General features: G+C 47.8%; 1 protein-coding gene across 4 annotated transcripts in view; it reads right to left on the minus strand.

Moving 5' to 3' along the window:
• Positions 1–298: 298 nt before the first annotated feature.
• The window catches only part of SRRM3 (serine/arginine repetitive matrix 3), a 95,681-nt gene continuing 70,529 nt past the window's right edge, over positions 299–25,450 (minus strand). Inside the window, exons 5-13 of one of the 4 annotated variants that reach the window (XM_082201494.1) lie at positions 24,380–24,514; positions 23,253–23,333; positions 18,615–18,644; positions 17,095–17,163; positions 15,794–15,829; positions 14,408–14,458; positions 12,446–12,550; positions 10,993–11,170; positions 299–5,141 (exon numbers count right to left, since the gene is read on the minus strand). In XM_082201494.1, coding sequence (XP_082057620.1) covers positions 4,977–5,141; positions 10,993–11,170; positions 12,446–12,550; positions 14,408–14,458; positions 15,794–15,829; positions 17,095–17,163; positions 18,615–18,644; positions 23,253–23,333; positions 24,380–24,514 — 850 coding nt within the window. In that variant the 3' untranslated portion in view covers positions 299–4,976. Of the gene's footprint in view, positions 5,391–10,992; positions 11,171–12,445; positions 12,551–14,407; positions 14,477–15,793; positions 15,830–17,094; positions 17,164–18,614; positions 18,645–23,252; positions 23,334–24,379; positions 24,515–25,450 lie in introns of all 4 variants that reach the window. The other 3 variants (XM_082201496.1, XM_082201493.1, XM_082201495.1) reach the window with 3 other exon arrangements.

Here is a 25,450-nt window from a genome sequence, read left to right on the forward strand (position 1 = left end):
CAAAAAATGCTCAACAACTTTTCTGTGTGGATTTTCACTTTTTGAAATATGGCAACCCTAATCCTTCTTCAATTGTGGTGTCCAGAAGTGGACATAGTCCTCTAGGTGGTGTCTGACAATGGCAGAATAGTGTGGTACTATTACTTCCCTTGATCTGGACACTATGCTTCTGTTGACCTGGCTTAGAATAGCATTAAATATTTTTTGCTGCTACATCACACTGTTGATTCTGCTTCTGGGCAGAGACACTGAGGGGATGGTGATGAATTTCTCCAGGGGAAGAGAAATTATCCTTGGGTATGAGGGTCACCATTAGCAGGAACACAACTCCTCTCCCCTCAAAACTTTTGTCACTGCAAGCGATGACAGCAGCAATTGCATGGATAGCCTAGCAATCATCTTGCATCCTCCACAATGCCCCAGAGACCTGGCATAGTTCTGGGTGTGTGTGTATATGTATGTGTGTTTGAGAGAGAGAGAAATGGTGACTACCACTCACATGCACACAAAAATGGTGGGGAATATTTGGAGAAAATTCTGCAAGTGACCTCCTTTGTCTAAGCAGGTGTGAAAAATAAAAATCTCTCAGGGAAAAAAATGTACTGTCAGCTCTGATCTCTTTCCTTTCTTTTGAAAAGACGTAGCCATATTTAACCTCACGGTGGGTCTGGTTATACACACAGTTGCTATTCATTTGTCAACATTTAAGACAGGAAGTCATAGCTGGGTAAAGGCATAAAGGTTCGAAGTGGACCTCTCCAGCTGCTGTATACTCACTGTTCCACTTCCAGGTGTACAATGGCCTACATATACCCTAGAATTAAGATGCCTCCCCTCCTTCATTGGCAGAATTAACTTCTAGAGACCTGGAAAAGAGGCCTTGAGCTCTGACCCAGGGCAACTTTGATGCATGCGTGTACATAACTATTTTTTGAAGGCATCTCCCCCTACACAGACTGCAAGAAAATGCCAAACTATGGCACTGATTTACCTTAGATGAGAGACAGAAAACCAGAACTGACCCTGGTAAACAGGGATAACTGGAATATATGGGGCCAGAGCATTGGAAGAAGGGTGGATCAGGGTTCCCTCAGGCACCTTGGGCAGGATATGGAAACATCCCCTGTTAAAACTGAAATGGACTTTCCCTGCCCATGTGTCCAGAAAATATTATCCCCTTGCAAGAAGCGGTTGCTGATTTTCTGCAGCTTTCTTGAGGTGTACAGTGGGGAAGCAACATCTCTAAAATTTTCAGGAGGGAATTGGTGCTTTCCTTAGAAAGTACAGCTAGCGGGAAGCAGTGGGGAGAGCCTCAGGCTACTTCCTGCCAGCGGCACTTCCCAGAATGCCTTGGGTATCCCATGAGGGCAGCCATGAAGTGTGGCAGTCAAGGAGCTATGGAGAGAGCTTTTCGCTGCCATGTGTGTTTTAGTGCTTAAAAATAAAAAGCAAGGGGGAAAACGGGAAACTGTTGGCCAGCTTGTTAGCAAGGTAAACAGAGGGCCCCCTCCTGAAAATGCCAGAGAAATGCCTTCATTTTTGCCCACACAACAAACAGTCAAGAATATTGTTTTGGTATTTTCTGCCATCAACCCAGGAAAGTCCAGACCACTTGAATTCTGTATACACTGGAACAAAACCATTTCAGATCTTGAGATTTGCCTTCGAACAGCAAGAATCACACAGAGCAACACATTGAAGGCTTGTCTTTTGCCTTGTGGGTGGCCATGAGGCCAATTGCAAGGGTGTTGGGTCAACCACAATGGATTTGAGGCTGCTGGTGGTCAGTGGCAGAGCCTCTGGGTCTCTGCCCAGATGCAATCAGTGGCCAGTCTTGCCCATTCAAAGCATGCCCAGCTAAATCTGAAGAGAGTTAGTAATCCTTCTAGATACACATATACCTACCAGCGAGAGACCCTATGGAGGCTTCAGCATGAATAAGAAAACAAAAGGAAATCAGTATTTCGGTCTAAAATGTTAACATTCCCCACCTTCACCAAAGCACCTAACAGAGTTACCACCACAGCCTTAGGGAGCAGCACCCATCATTATAGTCCCTTTAAGTGGAGGTTATTACTGGATTTCTGGGTGGGGGGAGATGGTGAGAAAAATAGGGTCTGATTCACACCAGGGAGAATGGAAGGACAACCAGAACCGGGGTCTTCTACACAAAAGACAATGCGCTTGAATCCTGGTGTTACCATTAACCCCAGTGTTCCTTTCCAAGGGAAGAGTTGGCTGATGGATTTGGCTCACGTTCCAGGCCTAACTTGTCTGTCTTGGTCAAGCAGTGATGCCCAAACTGATCAAGGAGGTGATGGACACATCACCAACCTCTGAACTATGATGGGATTACCTGCACACCCACCCAGAGTCCATCACCTGAAACTCCCCAGGTTCTTTTACAAACAGGCTTGATTTCAAATCGCTTTCACGCTTCCATTTGAGACCTTGCAGTTCAGGGGGTCCCAAAGTGACTGGTAATGCCCCTAGGGGGCAGTGGGGTTACTGGTGGGGGGAGGCGCTAAGAGGCAAGGGGGCGGCAGGGGGGCACTGGAGGTATACCTAAATGACTACCAGGCTTTGAAAAGCTGGTATCACTGAGTCAAGTTCTAATTTTAGTATATGTGCTGCCGAAGCGAGCACATCACTGAGTCAAGTTCATCAGATGTGCTGAATTAATTAAACTAGGTAGTTTTAACTGAATTTTGAATCAATGGTGAAATTAATTGCTGAAGTTGGTGAAGAGATTTGCCAGAATTTGAGTCCCCCAGTCAATGTCTCTCTTGAGTAACTCTGGATTGGAGGACATAATCACAGCCTGGGGTCTGACCCAATTAATTTGGTTTGCCAGGTTAATTACCTCAAGAGACAGGGACAGGGGACCATTCAGGTAAAGGGTTTCATTTTATCCTATTTCATCCTAATAGACACATCTGGATAATGCCTCTTATTTTGTTTCTTTAATGCGAGTTGTTGACCGTAAAAATTTGATTTGGAATCAGTGGTGACTTTTTTTTGGCACGTTTTCTGACATGGACAGAAGACTCCATATGGTACATTTTGTGGGAGGTCTTAAATGAATGACTACAGTTCCAGAGCTACAATTCTCAGAGTTCCATGAAAAGAGGGACTGGTTGTGAATCTGTAGCTCCGTGAGGGGAATCGGTGCCTCATAATAACTCTCAGCACCTTTAACACACTCCAGCTCCCAGAATTCTTTGGTGGAAAGCCACGATTGTTCAAATTGGAATCATAATGCTTTAGGGCACATAAAACTGCTAGCACATTTGCAAAGCTAAGCAAGGTCCAGTATGGTTTCCAATTGGATGAGGGAGCTATGTGTTGAGACCTCTGCATTGCAGGGGGTTGGGCTAGATGACCCTTGGGATCCCTTCCAACTCTATGGTTCTAAGTCTAAATGCATGGGATGAATGTGGTCTGGAAGCATTGTGCGGCTTATAAGTCTTACGGAAGCTGCAGAGCCTCTGGGAACTTTTAGGGTTGCACCAGTACCAGGAACAGATTTCTGAAATCCATTGTCCAAAGTCCAGTGTTTATTGGCTTGACTAGCAACCTGGATGGGGCAAATGGGAATAAGGAGTGGAGCTCCGTAAGAGCAGAATACCCCCCCCAAACCAGCATTGCTGATCATACTGTTGGGCAGTGAGTTGCGAGATACACTCACACGTCAGTTTATTCCATTTTCCTGCTGTTTTCCTAACTGTTAAATTACGCATTATGTCTGAGCTTCTACACACATTTTATTCCACATGACATAAAGACCACTTTCTGGAATATAGCCAGTTTGCAAATAACACAGTCCCAGTGGTGGAAGGTCACTGGAATTAGGCAGAGTCACTCTCCAGATGGCCCTTCTGGGAACAGGGGGAGCTTTCAATATTTCTTTCGAAGTCTTTTGCATTACACACTACCAGTTTCCTCACTTTGCAGAGGTAAGGAAAGGGGGCTGCCTGATCTTCTCCTAATAAGTTCTCATAAGTTCTTCCTGCTCTTTGTGGAATCTCCACAGTAGCCACAAATCTCAAACCTCAGTGACTCCCACTTCCCAGATTATGTACAGTACAATCACATCTTATGTGGGTGTTCAGATGCATGGATTCCACATATATGCAAAAGTGCATAAAAAACTGCTTCTGAAAGAGCATCCAGTGGCTTCCACAGCTGGTGTACTCAGAGGGCCTTGCAAAGAGCTTAAAAGCTCTTTTTGCACTGGGTTTTCCCAGCACAAAAAGAGCTTGTAAGATCTCTGTGTTGCATGCATTTAACTTTCAGCTAAAGGCCTCCAACTTCATATGGTTGAAATCGCGCAAGTTAGACGTCTGTAAGACGTGATCGTACTGTACTGCAAACCAACACCACCCTCTGCCTTAGATTGTATATATTCAATGTCATTTTAAACATCTTTTCACTTCTGGCGAAATCCCCTAGGATGTTGTTGCCTATAGATAAAGGCTCCGTGTATATACAGTCGTACCTTGGAAGTCAAATGCTTTGCGAGATGAACGGTTTGGCTCTTAAATGCTGCAAACCCGGAAGTGATTGTTCCAGTTTGTGAATGTTCTTTGGAACCTGAACGTCCATTGCGGCTTCCGATTGGCTGCAGGAGCAATCAGAAGCCCTGCCTTGGTTCCCGAACGTTTTAGAAGTCAAACAGACTTCTGGAACAGCTTCCGTTCAGCTTCTGAGGTATGACTGTATAGAGAGAGAGGATTTTGCTGCCAAAATTCAGTGACCACTGTAACTGTCTTTTTAACACCATCTACAAAACTCATAACCACCCATGTGATCAAGGCAGAGGAATGATAATTCCAATTGTATGGAGAGTCTCCCTCCGCTTAGTGATTTTACTTTGGCAATAACAATTAAATGGCTTGCATAGTAAGCCGTCTTAATAATAATAATAATAATAATAATAATAATAATAATAATAATATCACAAAAAGGAAATCAAATCAGCTGGATATGACTGTACCATTTATGGAAACAAACACAAGATCGAAGAGCAGAAAAAACACACAGAAATGCATTCTAACAACAGAACGAGGATTATTATTTTTTAAAGAAATTAAATAAATTTCCATGGGGGGGGGAAGGATAAGAGAAGCATGACTTTGTAGCTAATTGTAAGAAAATAAATAAAAATTGTACAGAGCCACCAAAAATAGACAAGCGTTAGGAGATAGACAGAGAGAGAGAGAGGAAGAGAGAGAGAGGAAGAAAGAGAGAGAGAAGATAGAAAAAAATCACATTTAATCAAACTACGGTGCTTTTCAACAGGCTGATCTGTAGAAGTGAACGTGCGGAGGGAGAGAAATACCTACCTTCGGAGTGGTGAGGAATGCAATAATAAAAAAAGAAATGGTAATCTCCACATTTGGAGGGCAGAATGGGGAAAAAGACAACGACTCTTTAGTAACGTGCTTCAGACCCCTTTTGCTAATCAACTTTTGCTTTGCTTTGACCACACTTTGGATTTCAGGCCCCATTCACACCATAAATTTAAAGCACTATGGTACCAATTCAAAGACTTATGGTTTCCCCCAAAGCATTCTTCGAGCTGCAGTTCATTATGGGGCTGCTGAGAGTTGCTGGGAGGCCCCTATTCCCCTCACAGAGTGTACTATGGTACCATTTAAAACAGTCATGGCTCCCCGCAAGGAATTCTGGGAGCTGTATTTTGTTAAGGGCTGTCTGGGAGCCCCTCCGTTCACCTCACAGAGCTACTGTTTCCAGAGAAGTCAAACAACCAATCCCTCTTCACAGGGAACTCTGGGAATTGTAGCCGTGTTCCCCTCACAGGGGTCTCCTAAAAACGCCCATCACCTTTAACCAACACCTACAGTTCCCAGAATCCTTTGGGGGAAGCCACAACAATTCCGAGTGGTGTGATAGTTGCTTTAAATTTATGGTGTGAACGTGGCCTTGGTCAATTCAGGCAGCCATCATTCTTCATTATTTTTTTAAATAAAAAATATATGCATATGGATAACCAGTAGTTGTCTAAATAGCGGCAGCCATCGGAAAATGAAACAATTTAAAAAGTTTCTCTGTAACATTTAAATATTTTTGAAAGGAAAAAAAAAAGTCCCAAAGATCATGCAAGAAAGGAAGCGGATGAAGGCAGAAAATGTCAAGTTGGGGGGTGGGGGTGGGGGGCGGGAATCTGTTTGTATTGGGATAAGCTAGAAGGGGCCCCGTTGAAAGAGGGAGAAATTGTAAAGTGTGTACATGAGAGGGCGAGGAGGAGGAGGAAAGAGAAGCTGAGAAACAGAGAGAGAGAAAGAGAGAGAGAGAGAGAAATAGATATAGAGTACCACCAAGGAAGCCCACCGGCATGAAAATATGGCATGAAAATTGAAACCACCTTTTTAAAAGGGAAGTCAACTTCATTTGAGTTTGATTCTACTCAGGGATAGCTCAAAATATTTTGAAGCAGAGAAGCAAATGCTGCCCACCCGCTGCCAGACCCTGTGATCATCACCTAAGGCCCTTCTCCAAGTACCTCCTACATGGGAGGTCCGGAGGGTGGCAACACGAAAACAGGCCTTTTTGGTGGTGGCTCCCCTGCTTGCGCAATATTGTCCTCAGGGAGGCTCTCCTGGTGCCATCATTGGCCTCATCAAGTGGATGGGATGTTTTAATCCTGCCTTTTAAAAATATTATTGTCTTTTAGATACGCCTTCCTTATGTGATAAGTCACTTTGCATGACTTTTGTAAAAACAAACAAACAACCCAACTAATAAAGTTAATTTATTGATATTATTATTATTATATATAATAATTAAATATCAATAAGAAGAAGTCAAAGTCAAGGTATCTAGTGTAGTGTACTCAAGGCCAGCAGAGTTATTTTGGGAGCTGCGACAGAATATCCCACTAGCATCCCCCCCTGATTACCTGGCAGTAAAAATAGAAGAAGAAAATAGTGAACAACTGGCAATTTGCTGCCTTTTCATGACACTAAATCTGCTGCCTGAGGTGCCTGCCTCACTCTGCTCAATGGTAGAGTTGGCCTTGATACTACTACTTTTCCCCCTGCATCCTAGCATGCCGAATTTATTTCCTATGGGCCCGGGGAATGGGATGTATGAGGAGGTAAGAACCCTGCTTGAAACCATGAGACTTGCTGCCAATCCCCATTAATGATACTGAGCTATGTGGACCAATGGTCTGGTTCAATATGAGGCAGCTTCCTGTGTTCCTAGGAGACAGAGGCTCCAGCTTGGGATTGGAGGAGTCGTCATCACATGTGCAATGTCCCGATGTCATGAGTGTGACATCAGAACGTTGGGAGGAGCCAAATGTGGCTCCTCCTCTGCCTCTCTTGGCACTGCCACCGGTGGGAAGCTGCTTCGACCCTCCTTCCTTCTGCGGCAGGAGGAGGAGGAGGACTATGATCAGTTCCATGGGGGGCGGCCCCTACCCCAAAAATATAGGGGGGATCCAAAAGGGCTTGGCCCCTAGGAGCCGGCGCCCCTGCTAGGAGAAGTTCTCTGTTTTCTGCCACACAAGAGGAAAACCCTTGTCTTACATCAGGGATGGGGAACCTGCGGTCCTCCGGAAGTCGCTGGACTCTAAACATGAACCCTAACCTGGCTCCCATCAACTCTGGCTGTTGGGGTTGATGGGAATTGCTAGATACATCTACCACCCCGTCGTACATGTTGCTAACCACCTGGGCTTTACTAAGTGTACTGAGATTAAAAAATAATGATTTAAGCCTTCTGATGGATTAAGTGGGGGCAAAAAATACTCCCTTTTAATCTAAATAGTTGGTTGACTAAAATGTGGTGGCTGACACAAGTAAATAATAATTATGATAACTAGGGATTTTTTTCAGTTCTGGCACCTCTCAGGTGGGCACCATTATAAGAGAACAAGGGAGGCGTTCATGGTGAGTTCCGACACCTCTTTTTCTAGAAAAATAGCACAGATGATAATGATTCTAGTATCAAACTGGCCGGATAATTTTCTCATTTTCTTTACAGGCATAGCACCAGATTCATTTGGGGGTTTCATCTGAGCCACCTCAAACCCACCACTTTCTGTGGGAGAGGGAAATGGAGCTTTCTGCTTTGCCGCAGATAATATTAAAAAAAGGAAAAGGAAACTACACAGTTATCTTCCCTTTTAAATGTGAAATTTAAACAGACAACAGAGTTCAATGGTTGTAAAGAACTAAAGAAAGACGTCTGTGCATTTCTCAATTGGCCGGGAGGGTTCCACACTTACACACACAAAGAAACGAAACGGAAGGGGGAAATTGTAGTAATAATAATAATGATAATAACAGAAGAAATAATATTTATTTTCTAGATCCACATGACAACAATGGAAGAAAAAGAAAAAGAGAAAGATATAGTTTGCATTTCTGTACATTACAAAAAGGGAAGAAAACAAGAAAGAAAATGCAGGAATCCAAAAGGCACACCCCAGTCGCCCTCCCGCCCAGTCCCCTGATTTCTGCCGAGCAAGAAATTGAACTTTTATATTACCACATTTCGAACGGGAGGCTAAAGAAAAACACAGATTGGGATTAAAAATGAAAAATAAAATAAAAGTTGCACAGGACAGCAGGAGCCGCAATTGACAACCAAAGGAAACGTGTGTTGACTCGAGTATTATCAGGGAATTTGGAGAAAAGCTGGCTCTTTTATTCATTTCCCGAAGCATTAAAATACATCCTGCTTTGTTTCCCACACTTCTGAGACATGAAGCGCACTGTATGACTAGTTTTAGAGTGTGAGAGAGGAAACAACCTCCGTTCGCAAGAGTGCTCATCTCTGACGCCTCTGTGTGAGTTGCTGTTCTGGGAGTGAATTTTCAGAGGACACAAGTGTGCTGATGGCTCCAGTCGCACATGTAAGCCCGGAGTCGTAACTGACTCCAAAGTCAGTTTGGGGAAAATGAGTCCGAGGACAGGGGAAATGATCCACCCAACACCAGAACGGTGACTCATGCAGAGACCCAGGCAACCTCTGCAACCAACTCCTTGGTGTCTTTCACATCCTTCCCTGGCACACTGTATGGCAATCCCTGGATTAGGAAATTTGTGCAGGGATGCAGCCCTCCCCCAGATGTTGTTGAGCTACAGTTCCCATCAGCCCCAGCCAGCATGGCCAGTGGTCAGGGATGGTGGGAGTTAGAATCCATCAACACCCTTGGGGGGGGTCACAGAGCCCTCACCTTACATTTAATGCCACCTTTTTTTGAACTGGGGCAGGGCAGGGGGAAAGGCTCACATAGAGATGAATAATGGAATAAACAAACTACAGTGATTTGGGGTGTGTGGAAAAAAGAGGTAGAATCACATGGTTAGGAAAATAAATAAAAATGTGTATATATGTTGTTTATAATTTCTTTTTAAAAAAGAGGGAGAAAGAGATGGATGAGGAGAAAGAGACAATGGAATGGATAAACTTAGAGTGTATTGGTCTAGTAAACTCTCTGGGGAAGACTGTACCAGGAAGTCCTTCCTTTCAAGATGCTCAGAAATTTGGAGGTAAAATGGTAGGGGGAGGGGAATGGAGAGAGGTAATCCTAATGGAGAATGCTTAAACTGAAAGAACTCATCTTGTTTTGAAGCATTTTTATCATGGGGAGGGCTGCTTTCAGGGTGGGGAAGCCTGGAACTGGCTGTAGGTGATATTGCATTAAAACACAAACTGAATCCATTCCTTCCCCATCTCTGCTCTTTAAAGGCATGGCGCTGTTGTCAAGCTAAACCATGGAGGGCAACACTTCCTAGTCATAGGAAGCTGCCTTAAACCAAGTGTGACCTTGATCCATCTAGCTAAATATTGCCCACACTGACTGGCAGCAGCTCTCCAGGGTCTCCAGCAGGCATCTTTGAGACGCGAGGGATTCAGCCTGTGATGGCCTGTTCAAAATGTGTGCTCTACCACCGAACTGCAGCCTGTTCCTGCCTTCAGACAGCTTAAGGTAAAGGTAAAGGTACCCCTGCCCATTCGGGCCAGTCTTGCCAGACTCTAGGGTTGTGCGCTCATCTCACTCTATAGGCCGGGAGCCAGCGTTGTCCGCAGACACTTCCAGGTCACGTGGCCAGCGTGACAAGCTGCATCTGGCGAGCCAGCGCAGCACACGGAACGCCGTTTACCTTCCCGCTGGTAAGCGGTCCCTATTTATCTACTTGCACCCGGAGGTGCTTTCGAACTGCTAGGTTGGCAGGCGCTGGGACCGAACGACGGGAGCGCACCCCGCCGCGGGGATTCGAACCGCCGACCATGCGATTGGCAAGTCCTAGGCGCTGAGGTTTTACCCACAGCGCCACCCGCGTCAGACAGCTTACATGTGGGTAAAAAGAGGCAAAAAGACTCCCAGCAATAGCCAGGATTGGGACCTTTCCTGCAGACCACAAACAGGCAGTGAGAGGTGGTGATAAAAGCATGGAGAGAAGAGAAGTATGGAAAACTTTGGCGTACAGACCCAAATCCTCGGACCTGAAAACATTTGGCGATGGATTTTTGCCTCATTGCTACTCCTCAAAAAGATCTCAGCAAAGTACTTCCTGGACTCACAGAACTTCAGAATTGGAAGGGACCCAAAGGGTAATCTAGCCCAAATTCTACCACCGAGTTACCCCAATGCAGATGTAGCACATGAGTGTCTGATGAGAGTTGAAAGAGACGGAGAAGGAGGGAGGGAGAGACGTTCCAGAGCAACCCCCCAGCCCTCCGGCTGCTGTGGGGCTGCAGGTCCCATCGTCCCCAACCACTGGCCATGCTGGCTATTGGGAGCTGGAGTCCAGCAGCACCTAAAAGCCTGGCTTGGAGGAACATCTTCTCCTTAGCCTTCCCCGTCCGCCACGCTTTGAGCAAAACGCCCAAGAGGAGGCAGCAACGTGAGATGGGGCTGATCCGATCTGGGGAGGAAAGGTGGGGCGGCGGCAGCTGGGGAAGGTGGGGTTGGATTGAACCCTGAGAAAAGCAAACCCCAAAGGTCCATACCTCCTGTTTCTTCTCCAAGAGGGTGCCGTGGCTATGGCGGCCGTTCTGGGCACCGCCCTTGTGCCCGTTTTGGTGAGGCGTGGCCGATCGGCTGTGGCCGGTACAGGAGGAGGAGGGGCTCTGGCTGGACTGGTGGCTGCTGCCCTTCTGGGCATCCTCTCTGTACTTGGGACTCAGTCTGCAAGCAAAGGGGAGGACAGAGAGGGTAGGTCAGCAGCTATGTAGGCCTCCATAAGACTGTTGCTCCCTTTCTTAGAAGGATTTATAGATCCCCTTTTATTTCAAGGAGAAATAGCAAGGCAGTTCCCAGAAAATAAAGGACCACAGCAATCGAAGAAGCATAACATCTAGTAGGAACATAAGAAGAGTCTGCTGGATCAGACCAACAGCCCATCTGATCTACCATCCTCAACTCAAAGTGTCCAACCAGCTGCTCTAACAGAAGCCAGCAAGCAAGTTGATTGGAAGCATATGGGGTAAGGCCACCAGGTAGGTTTTGCTGCAGAAGGATGTAATACAGCTAAAGAGAAGCCAGAAGTAACTATCCTGCTCTGATCTGGTGCAAGAGTTCACAGGGAAAGGCAGGCTGGTTGTTTCAGCACCAAGGAGAGCTCCCACTGAGGAACTTGTGCCAATATCAGAACATACCGTATTTTTTGCCCCATAGGACGCACTTTTTCCCCTCCAAAAATGAAGGGGAAATCTGGGTGCGTCCTATGGGGCGAATGCAGGCTTTCGCTGAAGCCTGGAGAGCAAGAGGCATCGGTGCGCACCGACCCCTCTCGCTCTCCAGGCTTCAGGAAGCTATCCGCAAGCCTTGCAAGCCCGGTGGGAGTACCCGCGGGCTCACAAGGCTTGTGGGCAGCAGCCTGCAGCCCCCGCGAGTGTCCGCAAGCCTTGCGTGCCTGGCAGGAGGTCCCACCGGGTGTGCGAGGCTTGGGGCAGCAGCCCGTCGCCCGAAGCACGGGGAGCCCTTCGGAGGGCTTCCCCTGCTTTGGGCAGGTGAGCGCAAGGCTTGGGGTGGCAGCCAGGGCTGGGGGGGGGGAATAATTTTTAAAAATTCATTTCCCCCCCCAAAAAAAAAATTGAGGTGCGTCCTATGGGCCGGTGCGCCTTATAGGACGAAAAATACGGTAAGAGCCTCTTGGATCAGGCCAATGGCCCACCTAGACCAGCACCCTGTTCACACAGTTGCCAACCAGTAGGAAGCCCTGATGCAGGATCCGAGCACCAGAGCCCTCTCCCCTCCTGCAGTTTCCAGGAACTGGTCTTCAGAAGCATCGCCACTTCTAACTCTGGAGGCAGAGCTAGCTTTATCCTCCTCCATGAATTTACCTAATCCTCCTTTGAGTGAAAAAACCATCCACAACCGGTCCCATTTAAAGAGCCCCCCCCCAAGCTGTGCCTCCCCACCCCTAAACCTGGGGCCAAACCAGGCGCAAGCCCGGCCTACCTGCTTGTCAATTTGCAGTCGCTGTAATCCGAGGAGAGCGAGGCGCTCCGGGAACTGCAGCTGCTGCGCCTGTGGGACCTCCGAGTGGACGACTCGCTGTGTGACCTGGGAGAGGATGGGGAGAAGCGGGAGGGTGAGGCAGAACCTGGCGCTCCAGCAGCTTGGCACACCATGCAAGCTGGAGTTAACCCTTTGCTAGCAAAAACAAGATCTGCACAGACTTGGGTGAGCACAACAGGTTATCCCTGGTAGGTCTTGCTCCATAGAGCAGTTACTGAGACTAAAGGTCCTCGCCTCCCCATAGCTGCCTAAGTGCTGTCTTCTTCAGCATTTTCCCCAAGCAATCAGAGACTGCACCTACACACAGCTAATCTCTCCTCTTCCCTTTTCATGCCTCTCCTGGTTCTAGAAGACAAGGTGGGAGGGGAGCTTGTTGTGGCAGGAAGGGGAGGCACACATGACTCTGCACCAGCCTGACTCCTCTCTGCCTCTTGGTCTCCCTCCTCTCCTGCTTCAACCTCTGCCTCTTTATTCTGGACCTAAATGGCCTCGGTCCAGTATACCTGAAGGAGCGTCTCCACCTCCATCATTCTACCCGGACACTGAGGTCCAGCACTGAGGGCCTTCTGGCGGTTCCCTCACTGCGAGAAGCCAAGTTACAGGGAACCAGGCAGAGGGCCTTCTCGGTAGTGGCGCCCTCCCTGTGGAACGCCCTCCCACCAGATGTCAAAGCGATAAACAACTTCCTGACATTTAGAAGACATCTGAAGGCAGCCCTGTTTAGGGAAGCTTTTAATGTTTGATGTATCACAGTATTTTAATATTCTTTTGGAAGCCGCCCAGAGTGGCTGGGGAAACCCAGCCAGATGGGCGGGGTATAAATAATAAATTATTATTATTATTATATTATTATTATTCTCTCTGCCACAGACTCCCTCAGCTCACTAAGCCCTGTTAACCCTTCAGATTCTGACACCCCCTTCCAGTCCTCTCCCTCTTATCCCTCCCACCCAGTGGCGTAGCGTGGGTTGTCAGCACCCGGGGCAAGGCAAGTAATTTGCGCCCCCTAACCCATGGATTTGCGTCCCCTAACCCGTGGATTTGCGCCCCCTAACCCTAACCCCCAGATGTTGCGGCCGGTGCGGCTGCCCCCCCCTGCACCCCCCCACGCTACGCCACTGCTCCCACCCCATTGTTCTACCACCATTCCCCTGGTTCTCAGCCTTCTTCCCCTGGGGGTTCCCCAGCTGGTTCCCCCTACTATTCATCTGTGTCCAATTAGTCCATGACTGTGGCTCAGGAGGAGTTCTGGGACTGCCCCCATCATGACCCAGACCCTGATTGACAGTCGGGACTTTGGCACAAAGGAAGGACCAGCTGGAGTAAGCTACGGAGGGGCTGGATTTGGATCCAGACCTGGATGCTGAGCCTAACCATGGGTCTGGGTTCAGGAGTCTGACGGGACCTTGAGTCACCAGTTCTGAAAGCATCGCACTGGCTGCTGGTGAGCTACCGGGCCAAATTCAAGGTGTTAGTCCTAGAATCACAGAGTTGTAAAGGACCACCAATGGTCATCTATTCCAACCCTCTGCAATTCAGGAATCACAACGAAAGAATCCCTGACAGGTGGTCATCCAACCTCTGTTGGAAACAGAGCAAGTGAGTGTCCACCACCTTCCAAAGGAGGCTGTTCTGCTGTCAAACAGCTCTTACCATTGGAAAGCTCTTCCTAATGTTTAGTCAGAATTTCCTTTCTTGTAATCTGAATCCATTGGTTTGGGTCCTGCCCTCTGGAGCAGCAGGAAACAAGCTTGCTTCATCTTCCATGAGTTATTTCAAGATGGTTAATTCCCATTTTATTCGCTTCCGGGGGAAAATTTCACTTGCAAGTAACATGGGAATAAGCATTCAGCTTGTGCTATTTTCTTCTGCGGATGGGGTGCAATCCATTCTGATCCTCACCTTTTTCTGTCTTTGTTCTTCTCTTTCCTTTTGCTCTTGAGACTTCTGGACCTATGAGACAGCAGAAAACTGAACGCACATGAAAAGGGGGAGAGAGAGAGAGAGAGAGAGAGAGAGAGGGAGGAGGGGAAACAGACATGGGAACAGGAAGCACCAGCCTCAGCAGCCAGTTTTTCCTTCTAGAATATTTCATGGAACAGCTTGCCCAGGTGCCAAAGTGCCAAACCTGTGGCCTGCTTATCATTCGCTCCATGGGGAGTTGACTCTTAGGGGGTGGGGTCTGGAATCAGAGGGGCAGGCTATTTTCTGACGGTCTGGAGAACGTTTTGCAAGTCATGACATGCACCTCACCATGACCCACTGCTTTATCTGCACCTTCAAATCACCTTCCTGTGCTGAAATGAACAGGGAGGTTGTTGCAGATGAGGAGAGCTCTGTGTGCCTGCACTGAAAGCTCTTGCTGTTCCATTGTTATCACTAAGTGATTATAATGTTGGTACATTTTATGCCTTATTATATAAATTCTGGCCACCACACCCTCCCCAGCTTGCAGAGAACAGCTCTAGAGACCGTACTTCACATAAGAACATTAAGATGAGCCCTGCTGGATCAGACTGAGAGCTCACCTAACTAATTTTTGCCATGGCCGGCTCTATCATTAGACAAAGTGAGGTAGCCACCTCCAATGGCAGATTCTGGGTGACATGTTTCACAGAGCTGGCAACCGTTGCCTCTGTGAATCCCACTAGCAGGGCAGGAGTGCAGTTACTTTCTCCTGCTGTTGTTCTGGTATTCAGAGGTATGTTTTCTATGACTAGTAGTCACTGATAGCCTTTCCTTCCATAAATCTGTTTGACTCCCCGTTTAAATGCCTTTGAAGTTGGTAACCATCATGACATCTTTCCATGGCAGATTCCACAGGCAACCCCTGCACCCATCTGGATGTCCAAGGCTGGACTTCCTTGGTGGTGGCCCCATCATTATGGAGCAAACTCCTCCAGGAGTCCCTGGCAAGTGAAATCTTGGTGACGCCCTTCCGGGCAAGTCAAGTGACCTTCCTTGTTCCCTGCAAGCCTTTGAACCCAGATCCTTTGGCCTTTTTGTGCCTGGCTATGGTGGCCTTTATGGAGCTACTTTCATGGCCCTGCACCAATTTGGTTTCTTCTGTGCTTGGCTGGAAGAGACCTTGAGCCTGACAAGGGGGCAAGTGGTGAATTTGTTGTAGAAAGAGGATCAAATGTGGTCTTTGGCCACTAGAGGGCAGTGCATAGTTTGCCTTGCCGGTCACGGCTGAGGTGGGGGAGGAGGTGAGGAATGTGGATGTGGGATTAAGGGAGACAAGGTGTGCGGTGGGGGGGGGGAGGAATCTACACCATTAACCCTCACCTGTGCCTCCTCTTCCTACGAGAGCCAGACGCAGACCTGATGGGCAACCGGCAAGAACAGGAACAAAGAGAGGAAAGGAGAGACACTGGTTGAGATGGTCCAGGAGAAAGGGGGGGGGAGCGCATAGCCAAATATCTCTTTCCTTGCATAAGAGCCACACCAAAGACGCAGCACCCAGATTACCCTAGTCCTGAATTTTAAATTGCTGTACCCAGCCCTGAGACCTGCTGATGAAGGGTGAGCAATAAATTTAATAATAATAAATAAATTGCCCATCCAGACCGTTTAGGTCCAGAATGTGGGTGGGGTGGGGTTGTGAAGAACAGAAAGATTGACCATGGCCTTTACTGACGGAACCTGCAGCAACTTGTCTCTACGTAACACAGCCATGTTGCCCTGTCAACTCCAATTCACAGCATCCTGCCAGAGCTGATGGGAGTTAGAAGCTGCAACAATCTCTTGCCTCTGTTAGTTCTCTGCAGCGCATTGGTCCATTCAGCCCAGTTGTGACTGGCAGTGGCACACCTCAATTTCATGAAAAGAAAGGTCTCTTCCAATCCAGGGGCCTCCATTTAACTGGAAATGCTGGGGGGGGGGTCAGATCTGGGACCTTTTGCTTAAAAAAAGTATGTACTCTCCTATCAATGGGAGATTGTCTAATGCAAGAGACAGATAAGAACAAAGGAAGCTGTGTTAGACTATTGAACCACTTAGCTCAGTGGTGTCTATACTGGCCAGCAGTGGCTTCCTAGGGCCCTAGACAGGGATGTCAGGGATCGAATATAATAAAAATGGAAGGGTGTTGTCATGCTGCAGTTTGCTGGGCTGTCAACAGGTGGCACTGCTGACTGGTGACTACAGCATGCTGACTGGTGGTGGATGGGCAGCCCAGATAAGCCATGGAGGGACAGGCAGGACGGGCTGCACCAGTCCCTCAGGTTCTCTGCCTCCTCTACCTACCAGCCTGAGGGCAATTGCCTCCAGGGTCCAGATCCCTGGGCCAGCTGGCAGTGCTACTGGCCAGCTTTGGAACTGGCTGCTTGCCCAGAAGTAGCCACACAAGTTTCCAATATCCTGTCACAGTCCAGCGTGACCAGAAAATGGAAGCCAGGTTAGTGAAGCATTTGCGATGAAAAGAGATGCTGCCAGGATTTTCAGTGCCTTCCCCCATCCCTCCCCAGAGATGACACTGGGGATTGGACCGGGGCACCTTCTGAATGAAAAGCAGATGTTCTGCCAGTGAGCTAAGGACCTTCCAATTGATAGGGGGAGATGAAAAGGGGGAGCCCTGAGTCCTTTACCTGTCTCTCCGATGTTTTTTCCCTGTCTTCTTCTTCTTCTCCTTCCGGACCGGGGAAGAGCTATCCCCGCTGAAAAGCAAAAAAAGGACTATGTCAGTTTGTCAGGAGGAAATGGAGCTGAATCAGCATGTGGGAATGTCATAAGAAAAGGCTGCTGGATCAGGCCAATGGCCCATCTAGTCCAGCTTCCTGTTTTCACAGAGGCCAACTAGATCATGGGTAGGCAAACTAAGGCCTGGGGGCCGGATCCGGCCCTATCACCTTCTCAGTCCGGCCCGCGGATGGTCCAGGAATCAGCGTGTTTTTACATGAGTAGAATGGGTGACACCTGGCTTGAGAGCAGTACATGTGAAAAGGATCTAGGAGTCTTGGTTGACCACAAACTTGACATGAGCCAACAGTGTGACGCGGCAGCTAAAAAAGCCAATGCAATTCTGGGCTGCATCAATAGGAGTATAGCATCTAGATCAAGGGAAGTAATAGTGCCACTGTATTCTGCTCTGGTCAGACCTCACCTGGAGTACTGTGTCCAGTTCTGGGCACCACAATTCAAGAAGGACACTGACAAACTGGAACGTGTCCAGAGGAGGGCAACCAAAATGGTCAAAGGCCTGGAAACGATGCCTTATGAGGAACGGCTAAGGGAGCTGGGCATGTTTAGCCTGGAGAAGAGGAGGTTAAGGGGTGATATGATAGCCATGTTCAAATATATAAAAGGATGACACATAGAGGAGGGAGAAAGGTTGTTTTCTGCTGCTCCAGAGAAGCGGACACGGAGCAATGGATCCAAACTACAAGAAAGAAGATTCCACCTAAACATTAGGAAGAACTTCCTGACAGTAAGAGCTGTCCGACAGTGGAATTTGCTGCCAAGGAGTGTGGTGGAGTCTCCTTCTTTGGAGGTCTTTAAGCAGAGGCTTGACAACCATATGTCAGGAGTGCTCTGATGGTGTTTCCTGCTTGGCAGGGGGTTGGACTCGATGGCCCTTGTGGTCTCTTCCAACTCTATGATTCTATGATTCTATGTGTCCTTTTATTTAAAATGCATCTCTGGGTTATTTGTGGGGCACAGGAATTCGTTCATTTTTATTTATTTCAAAATATAGTCCAGCCCCCCACAAGGTCTGAGAGACAGTGGACTGGCCCCCTTCTGAAAAAGTTTGCTGACCCCTGAACTAGAGGCTTTATATGGGAAATCTGCAAGCAGGACCTGACCACAAGAGCCCTCTATCCTCCTGTGGTTTCTAGCAACTGGGAGTCAGACGCTGGGCTGCTTTCAACTATAGAGGCAGAGCCCTCCCGTCCACGAATTTCTCCACTTCTCTTTTGAAGCTATCCAAGGGTTAAAGGCATCCAGACAAATCAGCCCCCTTGCTTTATGGGACTGCTTTTTGGGTGGCTGGGGAAACCGTGTGGGGAAAGCTGTAAAAAAACCAGACACCTTGGATGGGTTTCTATAAATATATGGGAATCTATAGGTAATAGATCATGTGTATGATGCGAATTCCGTTGGCACTCACCTGCGTTCAGATCCAGGTTTCCTTTTTTTGCTGAGATTGCAAGACAGGAAACAGACAAAGGAGAGGTTAAGGAGTGTCTCTCTGAAAAGAGCGGAGGGTTTGTAGAACAGGGTCGACTTCTGAAATCAGGACCGGGCCGGACAAGTGTCTAACCTGGCATATTTTTAAAACCAATAAGTAAATTACACAGGCAGTGGCGTAGCGTGGGGGGTGCAGGGGGGGCCGGCCGCACCGGCCGCAACATCTGGGGGTTAGGGTTAGGGGGTGCAAATCCACGGGTTAGGGGGCGCAAATTACTTGCCTTGCCCTGGGTGCTGACAACCCACGCTACGCCACATCTATCAGGACTATGTGTGTTTTTGTGACCCTGCGCAAACACAGAAAGGGTTCAATTTGACACCCAAAGAATTTCAGCTTTCTTGAGCAAGTTGCTAGTCCCTGTGGAGGTGAAAGCAGGCATCAGAACCTGCAGGGTTCAGAAGCATTGCCAGGGATTTGGGGTTGGAGAACTCTTGTTCCATCTGTCAAATTTGTACCCCCCACTTTTTCCCCTCTAAGGAGCTCAGGACTTTCCAGTTTTATCCACACTACAACCCTGTGTGGTAGGTCAGACCAAGAGAGAACAACATTCCTCAGGCTTATACAATTTTGCAAGGGGATGGGGCGTGTTTTACAAACATTTTATCTTTCATGTGTCTGTTGCTTTAATTTAGATCGTGAAGCTGAGGCTCCAATACTTTGGCCACCTCATGAGAAGAGAGGACTCCCTGGAAAAGACCCTGATGTTGGGAAAGATGGAGGGCACAAGGAGAAGGGGACGACAGAGAATGAGATGGTTGGATGGTGTTCTTGAAGCTACTAGCATGAGTTTGATCAAACTGCGGGAGGCAGTGGAGGACAGAAGTGCCTGGCGTGCTCTGGTCCATGGGGTCACGAAGAGTCGGACACGACTAAACGACTAAACAACAACAGGTGGCATTATGGGTAAGACCCACCTCAGCAGGGAGTTGCGGTGATGCTAGGTAGTACCCCCCCCATTTTACATGTTCCAATTTCAGTATTTAAGGAATGGCATCTGCTGCAGTCATCACCCCCACTTTTTTAACTTGTTAAATTTCACCACCTGTTATGGGGAGGTAGTAAGAAAGGGGGGACTGACTCTACTGAGTTCACATTTAAAGACAAACTTTACTTAATCTGCACTTCCAGAAACAATATGCAAACGAAACACAGACACCCTTCAAAATCCACACTTCTCCCAATTTTGCAATGCACATCTCCAGCCAAGTAATGTGTGCCAAAATGTATTCATTTGGGTAACGTGTATATAAAACGCATATACTGCAATGTTCACACCACCATATAATCTTGCTTTGTTCCCTTAAGACCACGCTTTTGCTATGAGGACATCCTCCCAATCATTCTTAATGCAATCCATAACATTTCATTTAGGCAGCCGACAATTTAATGATTTCAATTTGATGCCCCCCTCTCCTGCCCCACTTGTTGAGACATTTCTGGGGAGGGGTTGGCGGGTTGGCAAATGCTATTGTTATTTGCTTAATGGGGGAATAATAATAGAATCACAGAACTGTAGAGCTGGAAGGTGCCACAAGGGTTATCTAGTTCAACCCCCTAAAATGCAGGTATACTTTTGCCCAATGTGGGGTTCAGACCCATGACCCTGGGATTAAGAGTCTCATGCTTTACTGACTGAGCTATCCTGGGTAAAAGGTAAAGGGACCCCTGACCATTAGGTCCAGTAGTGGCCGACTCTGGAGTTGCGGCGCTCATCTCGCTTTATTGGCCGAGGGAAGCCGGCATACAGCTTCCAGGTCATGTGGTCAGCATGACTAAGCCGCTTCTGGCGAGCCAAAGCAGCGCACGGAAATGCCGTTTACCTTCCCGCCGGAGCGGTACCTTTTTATCTACTTGCACTTTGATGAAGCAGGGACCGAGCAATGGAAGCTCACCCCGTCATGGGGATTCAAACTGCCAACCTTCTGATCGGCAAGTCCTAGGCTCTGTGGTTTAACCCACAGCGCCACCAGCGTAATCCTGGGTCGTATGTCGCTATTATTAATACCAGGAGTTCCTGGAGGATATATGTGATCAGGATCCATCTCAAGCTGGTTTCAGGCGTGGTTTGGGGACTGAATTAGCCATAGTCACCCTAATGGATGACCTCTATTGAGCATGGGATGAGGGCAGTAGGACTCTGTTTTTCTTTCTTTCTTTTCTTTCTCAGCAGCTTTAGATACCATTAGCCATGGTGCCCTCCCCACCCTTTGGCTGAAAACAGAGGTAAGAGGAAGACCTGTGGCCCTCCAGGACCCATTGCCAGACTACAATTCCCATCATCCCTGACCACTGACGGAGGCAGAAGGGAGGGGAACCAAATGTACCTGAAGGAGGGCCGCCACATCCCCATCCCTGCATCAAATAAGCAGCCGCTGCTGAATTGCTAACGTTTTCTATCGTACTGCGTTATAATTATAGTGATTGTCTGTAAATTATCAACGCGCGGAACCACTTGGGAGCACAATGCATTTGCAGGAAATGCAGCATGCGAGGAAACTGACGGTGACTTTGTAATGTATTGTTACAAAGTACTGTTCTTACAGCATGGTCATCTCAAGAGGGGCTTGTTCTTCACAGCATTGAAATGTAAGGCATCTCCCAGACCCTCCAAGTGTCCCTGTTTTCCAGAGACAGTCCCAGATTTACAGAAGCTGTCCTGGTTTCTGATTTGATCTCAGAATGTCCCACTTTTCCTTAGGATGTCTCTATTTTTTCTGGAGAAAGGTTGCGGGGTATAGAGTTATGTGACTCCCCCCCCCCCACCATAGCTTTCAATGTTTTCCTTTTTTAAGGGAAATTCCCTTATTCCGAATAGGATTCCTCGCAAGAAAAGGGAAAAGTTGACAGCCATGCCCCCACCCCAAGGCAAGGAGATACAACCTTTAGAAGGCATCTGAAGGCAGCCCTGTAGAGGGAAGTTTTTTAATGTTTTATTATGTTTTTATATATGCTGGAAGCTGCCTGGAGTGGCTGTGGCAACCCAGTCAGATGGGCAAGGTATAACTAATATCATCATCATCATCATCATCATTATTATACCTCGGGTTAAGAACTTAATTCGTTCTGGAGGTCTGTTCTTAACCTGAAACTGTTCTTAACTTGAAGCACCACTTTAGCTAATGGGGCCTCCCGCTGCCGCAGCGCCACCACTGCGCCATTTCTGTTCTCATCCTGAAGCAAAGTTCTTAACCTAAGTTAATATTTCTGGGTTAGCGGAGTCTGTAACCTGAAGCGTCTGTAACCTGAGGTACCACTGTATTATTATTATTGAATAGGGCATCCCTATTCTCGTTGGAGAAATGCTGGAGGCTGTGATCTCCCCCAGCCTGCCATTAGCAAGCCTGCCAAAATGGTTTTCTTTCTCTTTAGCTATCCCAAGCCTCATGCCAAAGGCCCCCAAATCCCCCTGTGACATCACTTCCTGTGCCCAGTTACCCAGGCAACCTTCCAAATCTCCTGTCCCCTGGGTTAAGGCTTCAAAGGATTTTTTTATTTTTGATTGAGCCCCCATAGGGTGGTCCTCTGGGATGAACCCTCTCAGCCCTATGGAGAATTTATACATATACCTATACATTATACCTATACATCATCATCTGGTTCAAGGGAGGAGACAGCGCCGCTCTCGCCTGGTCCGCCCCCCCCCCCGCTACTTTCCTCATTAGTTTCATTTCCCCCTGGCCTGGTTTAAGAAAGCCACACTCATTAAAATGTTAGCTGAGCTCTGAGGAGGAAATCATTAGCGGAGGGATCTGAAATCAGGATGGTTGGGGGGGGGGAGAGAACTGGAGGCGAAGAATGGCTGAGACCCCTGCCCTCCCCTTTCTGCACTTAGTACATCCAGGAATGGATGCGTTTCACAGTCAGGCGTGGAATACTGGCACAGCGAAGCATCGAGAAGTGTCTCTGTGCCGGGGGGAGCAGAGCCGGTCTCTGTGTTAGGCATAAGAAACTGGCAATGCCAACCAAAGGGTAGGTGTGCTGAGCCCAGAGTTCAGCGGGTTATGTTGCAGGCAGGAATGGGGGCTGCCTCTGTGACTGCACAAAGGCCTGGGAAAAATCCAATTGGAAGGGCCCCTGAGGGTCATCTAGTCCAACTCCCTGCAACTCAGGAAATATGTGGGGATCGAACCTGCAACCTTGTCATTATCAACACCACGCTCTAACCAACTGAAATAGCATTCCTGGTGCGATACCATAGGCCTCCCTACTATCTGCACTTAACAGAAACAGATGATGCCATATTGGTTCCGGCAGGATAAAATGGTCTTTACCACTTGTTTGGGTTTCAGCCCTGTTTCAAACGTGTCTGTTGTCTTTGTGTTTTTAACTGTTTTGGGTTATTTATTTATTTATTTTTCCAGATTGCGGTCTAGAAGGCTATGAATAAATTTGTTGCAGTAACAGCGGCGACATTTGGAGAGCCAAAGGTTCCCACATCCTTGTATAGGACTTGCTCAAAGCCCAGCATTCTGGCTGGATTGAAGAGTCCCTGGCCCGGGTCATATCCACTTGCTTGCCCTTCCAACCCAACATCAGCGCCACTGGGGGGTGACTCACCGGCTCCGGCGATGACCTGATTTCTTTTTCTTTTTCTTCTTGGGTGGGGGAGAGGTGGAGCTGCTCGATCGTCTCTTCAGCCTGTAGAGGAGGACGAGGAAGAGGATTTTAGGATAGGCACTTGCTGGTTTACAGGGGTCGCCAACACAATACACTCTATAAGCTAATAAGACTCCAACTCCCATCAGCCCCCAGGTGACATTGCTAAGAACCTGGGATGGTGGGAGTTGTAGTCCATCCACCTCTGAAGGACACAATGTTGATGAACCCTGCGTGTAAGCCAATTCAGTGATTCTCAAACATTTTTGGGGCACAGTCCCACTGGCTCCATAAATTCACCCTCAGTTTTCCCTACTCTATTAAAAACATCATTCAGAATAGCAGTTTGCTGCCCAGTGGCTGGGGCATCCCAGTCAGATGGGTGGCATATTAACAACAACAACAACAACAACAACAACAACAACAACAACAACACAGTAGCATTTATTTAAAATCCACTCAAAACCTTCTGTCTGGTTAATTCAACAAAACTGATCCAGTGGCACCAGACGTTGCATGAAAAATATTTTCACTGACAAAGACGCAAGGGCGATGGACATTTATAGCATGAGCTATTTATGTAGAACTCCTTACCAGGCATGAACAAACCTTCGCTTACCACAGACCTATGGTAGCTAATTTATAAGAAAAATCAATGGCTATCTGCAATAACTGGCTATCTTGTGACAGGAACCGTAAATACAAACAAACGTGGCAAATTAAATAGCTTTGTAAGTGATCAAGAGCAGTAAAACTTTAAATACGAAGCGAGGAAGGTGTTTTGCTCTAGGCACTAAACTGGTCAATGTAAATAAGCGATCAATGGGTTCGGGGCAGCCCACCTACAGTGCCCCACTACCGCCCCCTCACTTCTTAGCATCCCCCCACTGCCACCCCCTGGCCTCTATGTCCTCCTGCCTCCTGCTTGCCTCTTAGAACCCCCCCAAGTAATGCCACAACAGCTAGGGGGCAGTACTGCCCAAGGGTTTGTTTCTCACCATCAGAGCATGAATAAGTCCCCACGCCTTTTCACAGAGACCCTTCTTGTAATCGTGGGAAATGACCTGTGTTCTTCACAGGAGACTCACCTGTATTCGCGGTGACTGCTATCGTCTTGGTAGCAGTCGGTGGTGCAGTCGCACTGCAAAGGGCATCCCTTCCCGTACTCCGGGTACTGCATCATGTATTCTTCGCCATCCACCATGTGATGGTTCTCGATCACTCTGCATCAAAGACAAAAGGAGGAGGGGGACATTGCAGAAGTGGAGTGTATGGATCCGGGCTCTGCAAGGATTTGGGCCTGGAATAGGCCTGAGCAGTGGCGTAGCAAGGTTAGGTGGTACCCAGTGAGGAAAATTTCTTGTCACCCCCCCAAAAAAACATTAAAATCTAGTTGGACTCCCAAGAGACTGCAATCTACTCACAGTATAAAAGGACCTGCTGTTATTTGCCCATTGTCATTGGCCAAAGCTGTTGAGCTTTTTGGGGGGTTGCAGGGTTTGGGTCGTGAGTTGATAGAGCTTCTGCTTCTCTCCTTCCCTCCACCCTTCACTTGTTTGCTCGCCTGCCTCCTTGGTGCTGACCTTTAAAGCCCTAAACAACCTCGGTCCAGTATACCTGAGGGAGCGTCTCCACCCCCATCGTTCTACCCGGACACTGAGGTCTAATGCCGAGGGCCTTCTGGCGGTTCCCTCACTGCAAGAAGTCAAGTTACAGGGAACCAGGCAGAGGGCCTTCTTGGTAGTGGCGCCCGCCCTGTGGAACGCCCTCCCACCAGATATCAAAGAGAAGAACAACTACCAGACTTTTAGAAGACATCTGAAGGCAGCCCTGTTTAAAGAAGCTTTTGATGTTTAATAGATTATTGTATTTTAATATTCTGTTGGAAGCTGCCCAGAGTGGCTGGGGAAACCCAGGCAGATGGGCGGGGTATAAATAATAAATTATTATTATTATTATTATTATTATTATTATTATTATTATTATTATCCCCATCCTCTCCCTGCCTGCATGCCTCCTCCAGCAGCCGGGGAGTGTAGGGCTGTTAAAACGAAGCGCTGAAAAACTGTGCAACTACCCCCATTCCCCTGACGGCTCGGGGTAGGTGAGAGTCGCGGGTGGCCGGCGGGAACGAATGTCACCCCCCTCGGTGATGACAC

The sequence above is a fragment of the Podarcis vaucheri genome (assembly GCF_965113315.1).
Source record: "Podarcis vaucheri genome assembly, chromosome: 15".
Classification (NCBI taxonomy): Eukaryota; Metazoa; Chordata; class Lepidosauria; order Squamata; family Lacertidae; genus Podarcis; species Podarcis vaucheri.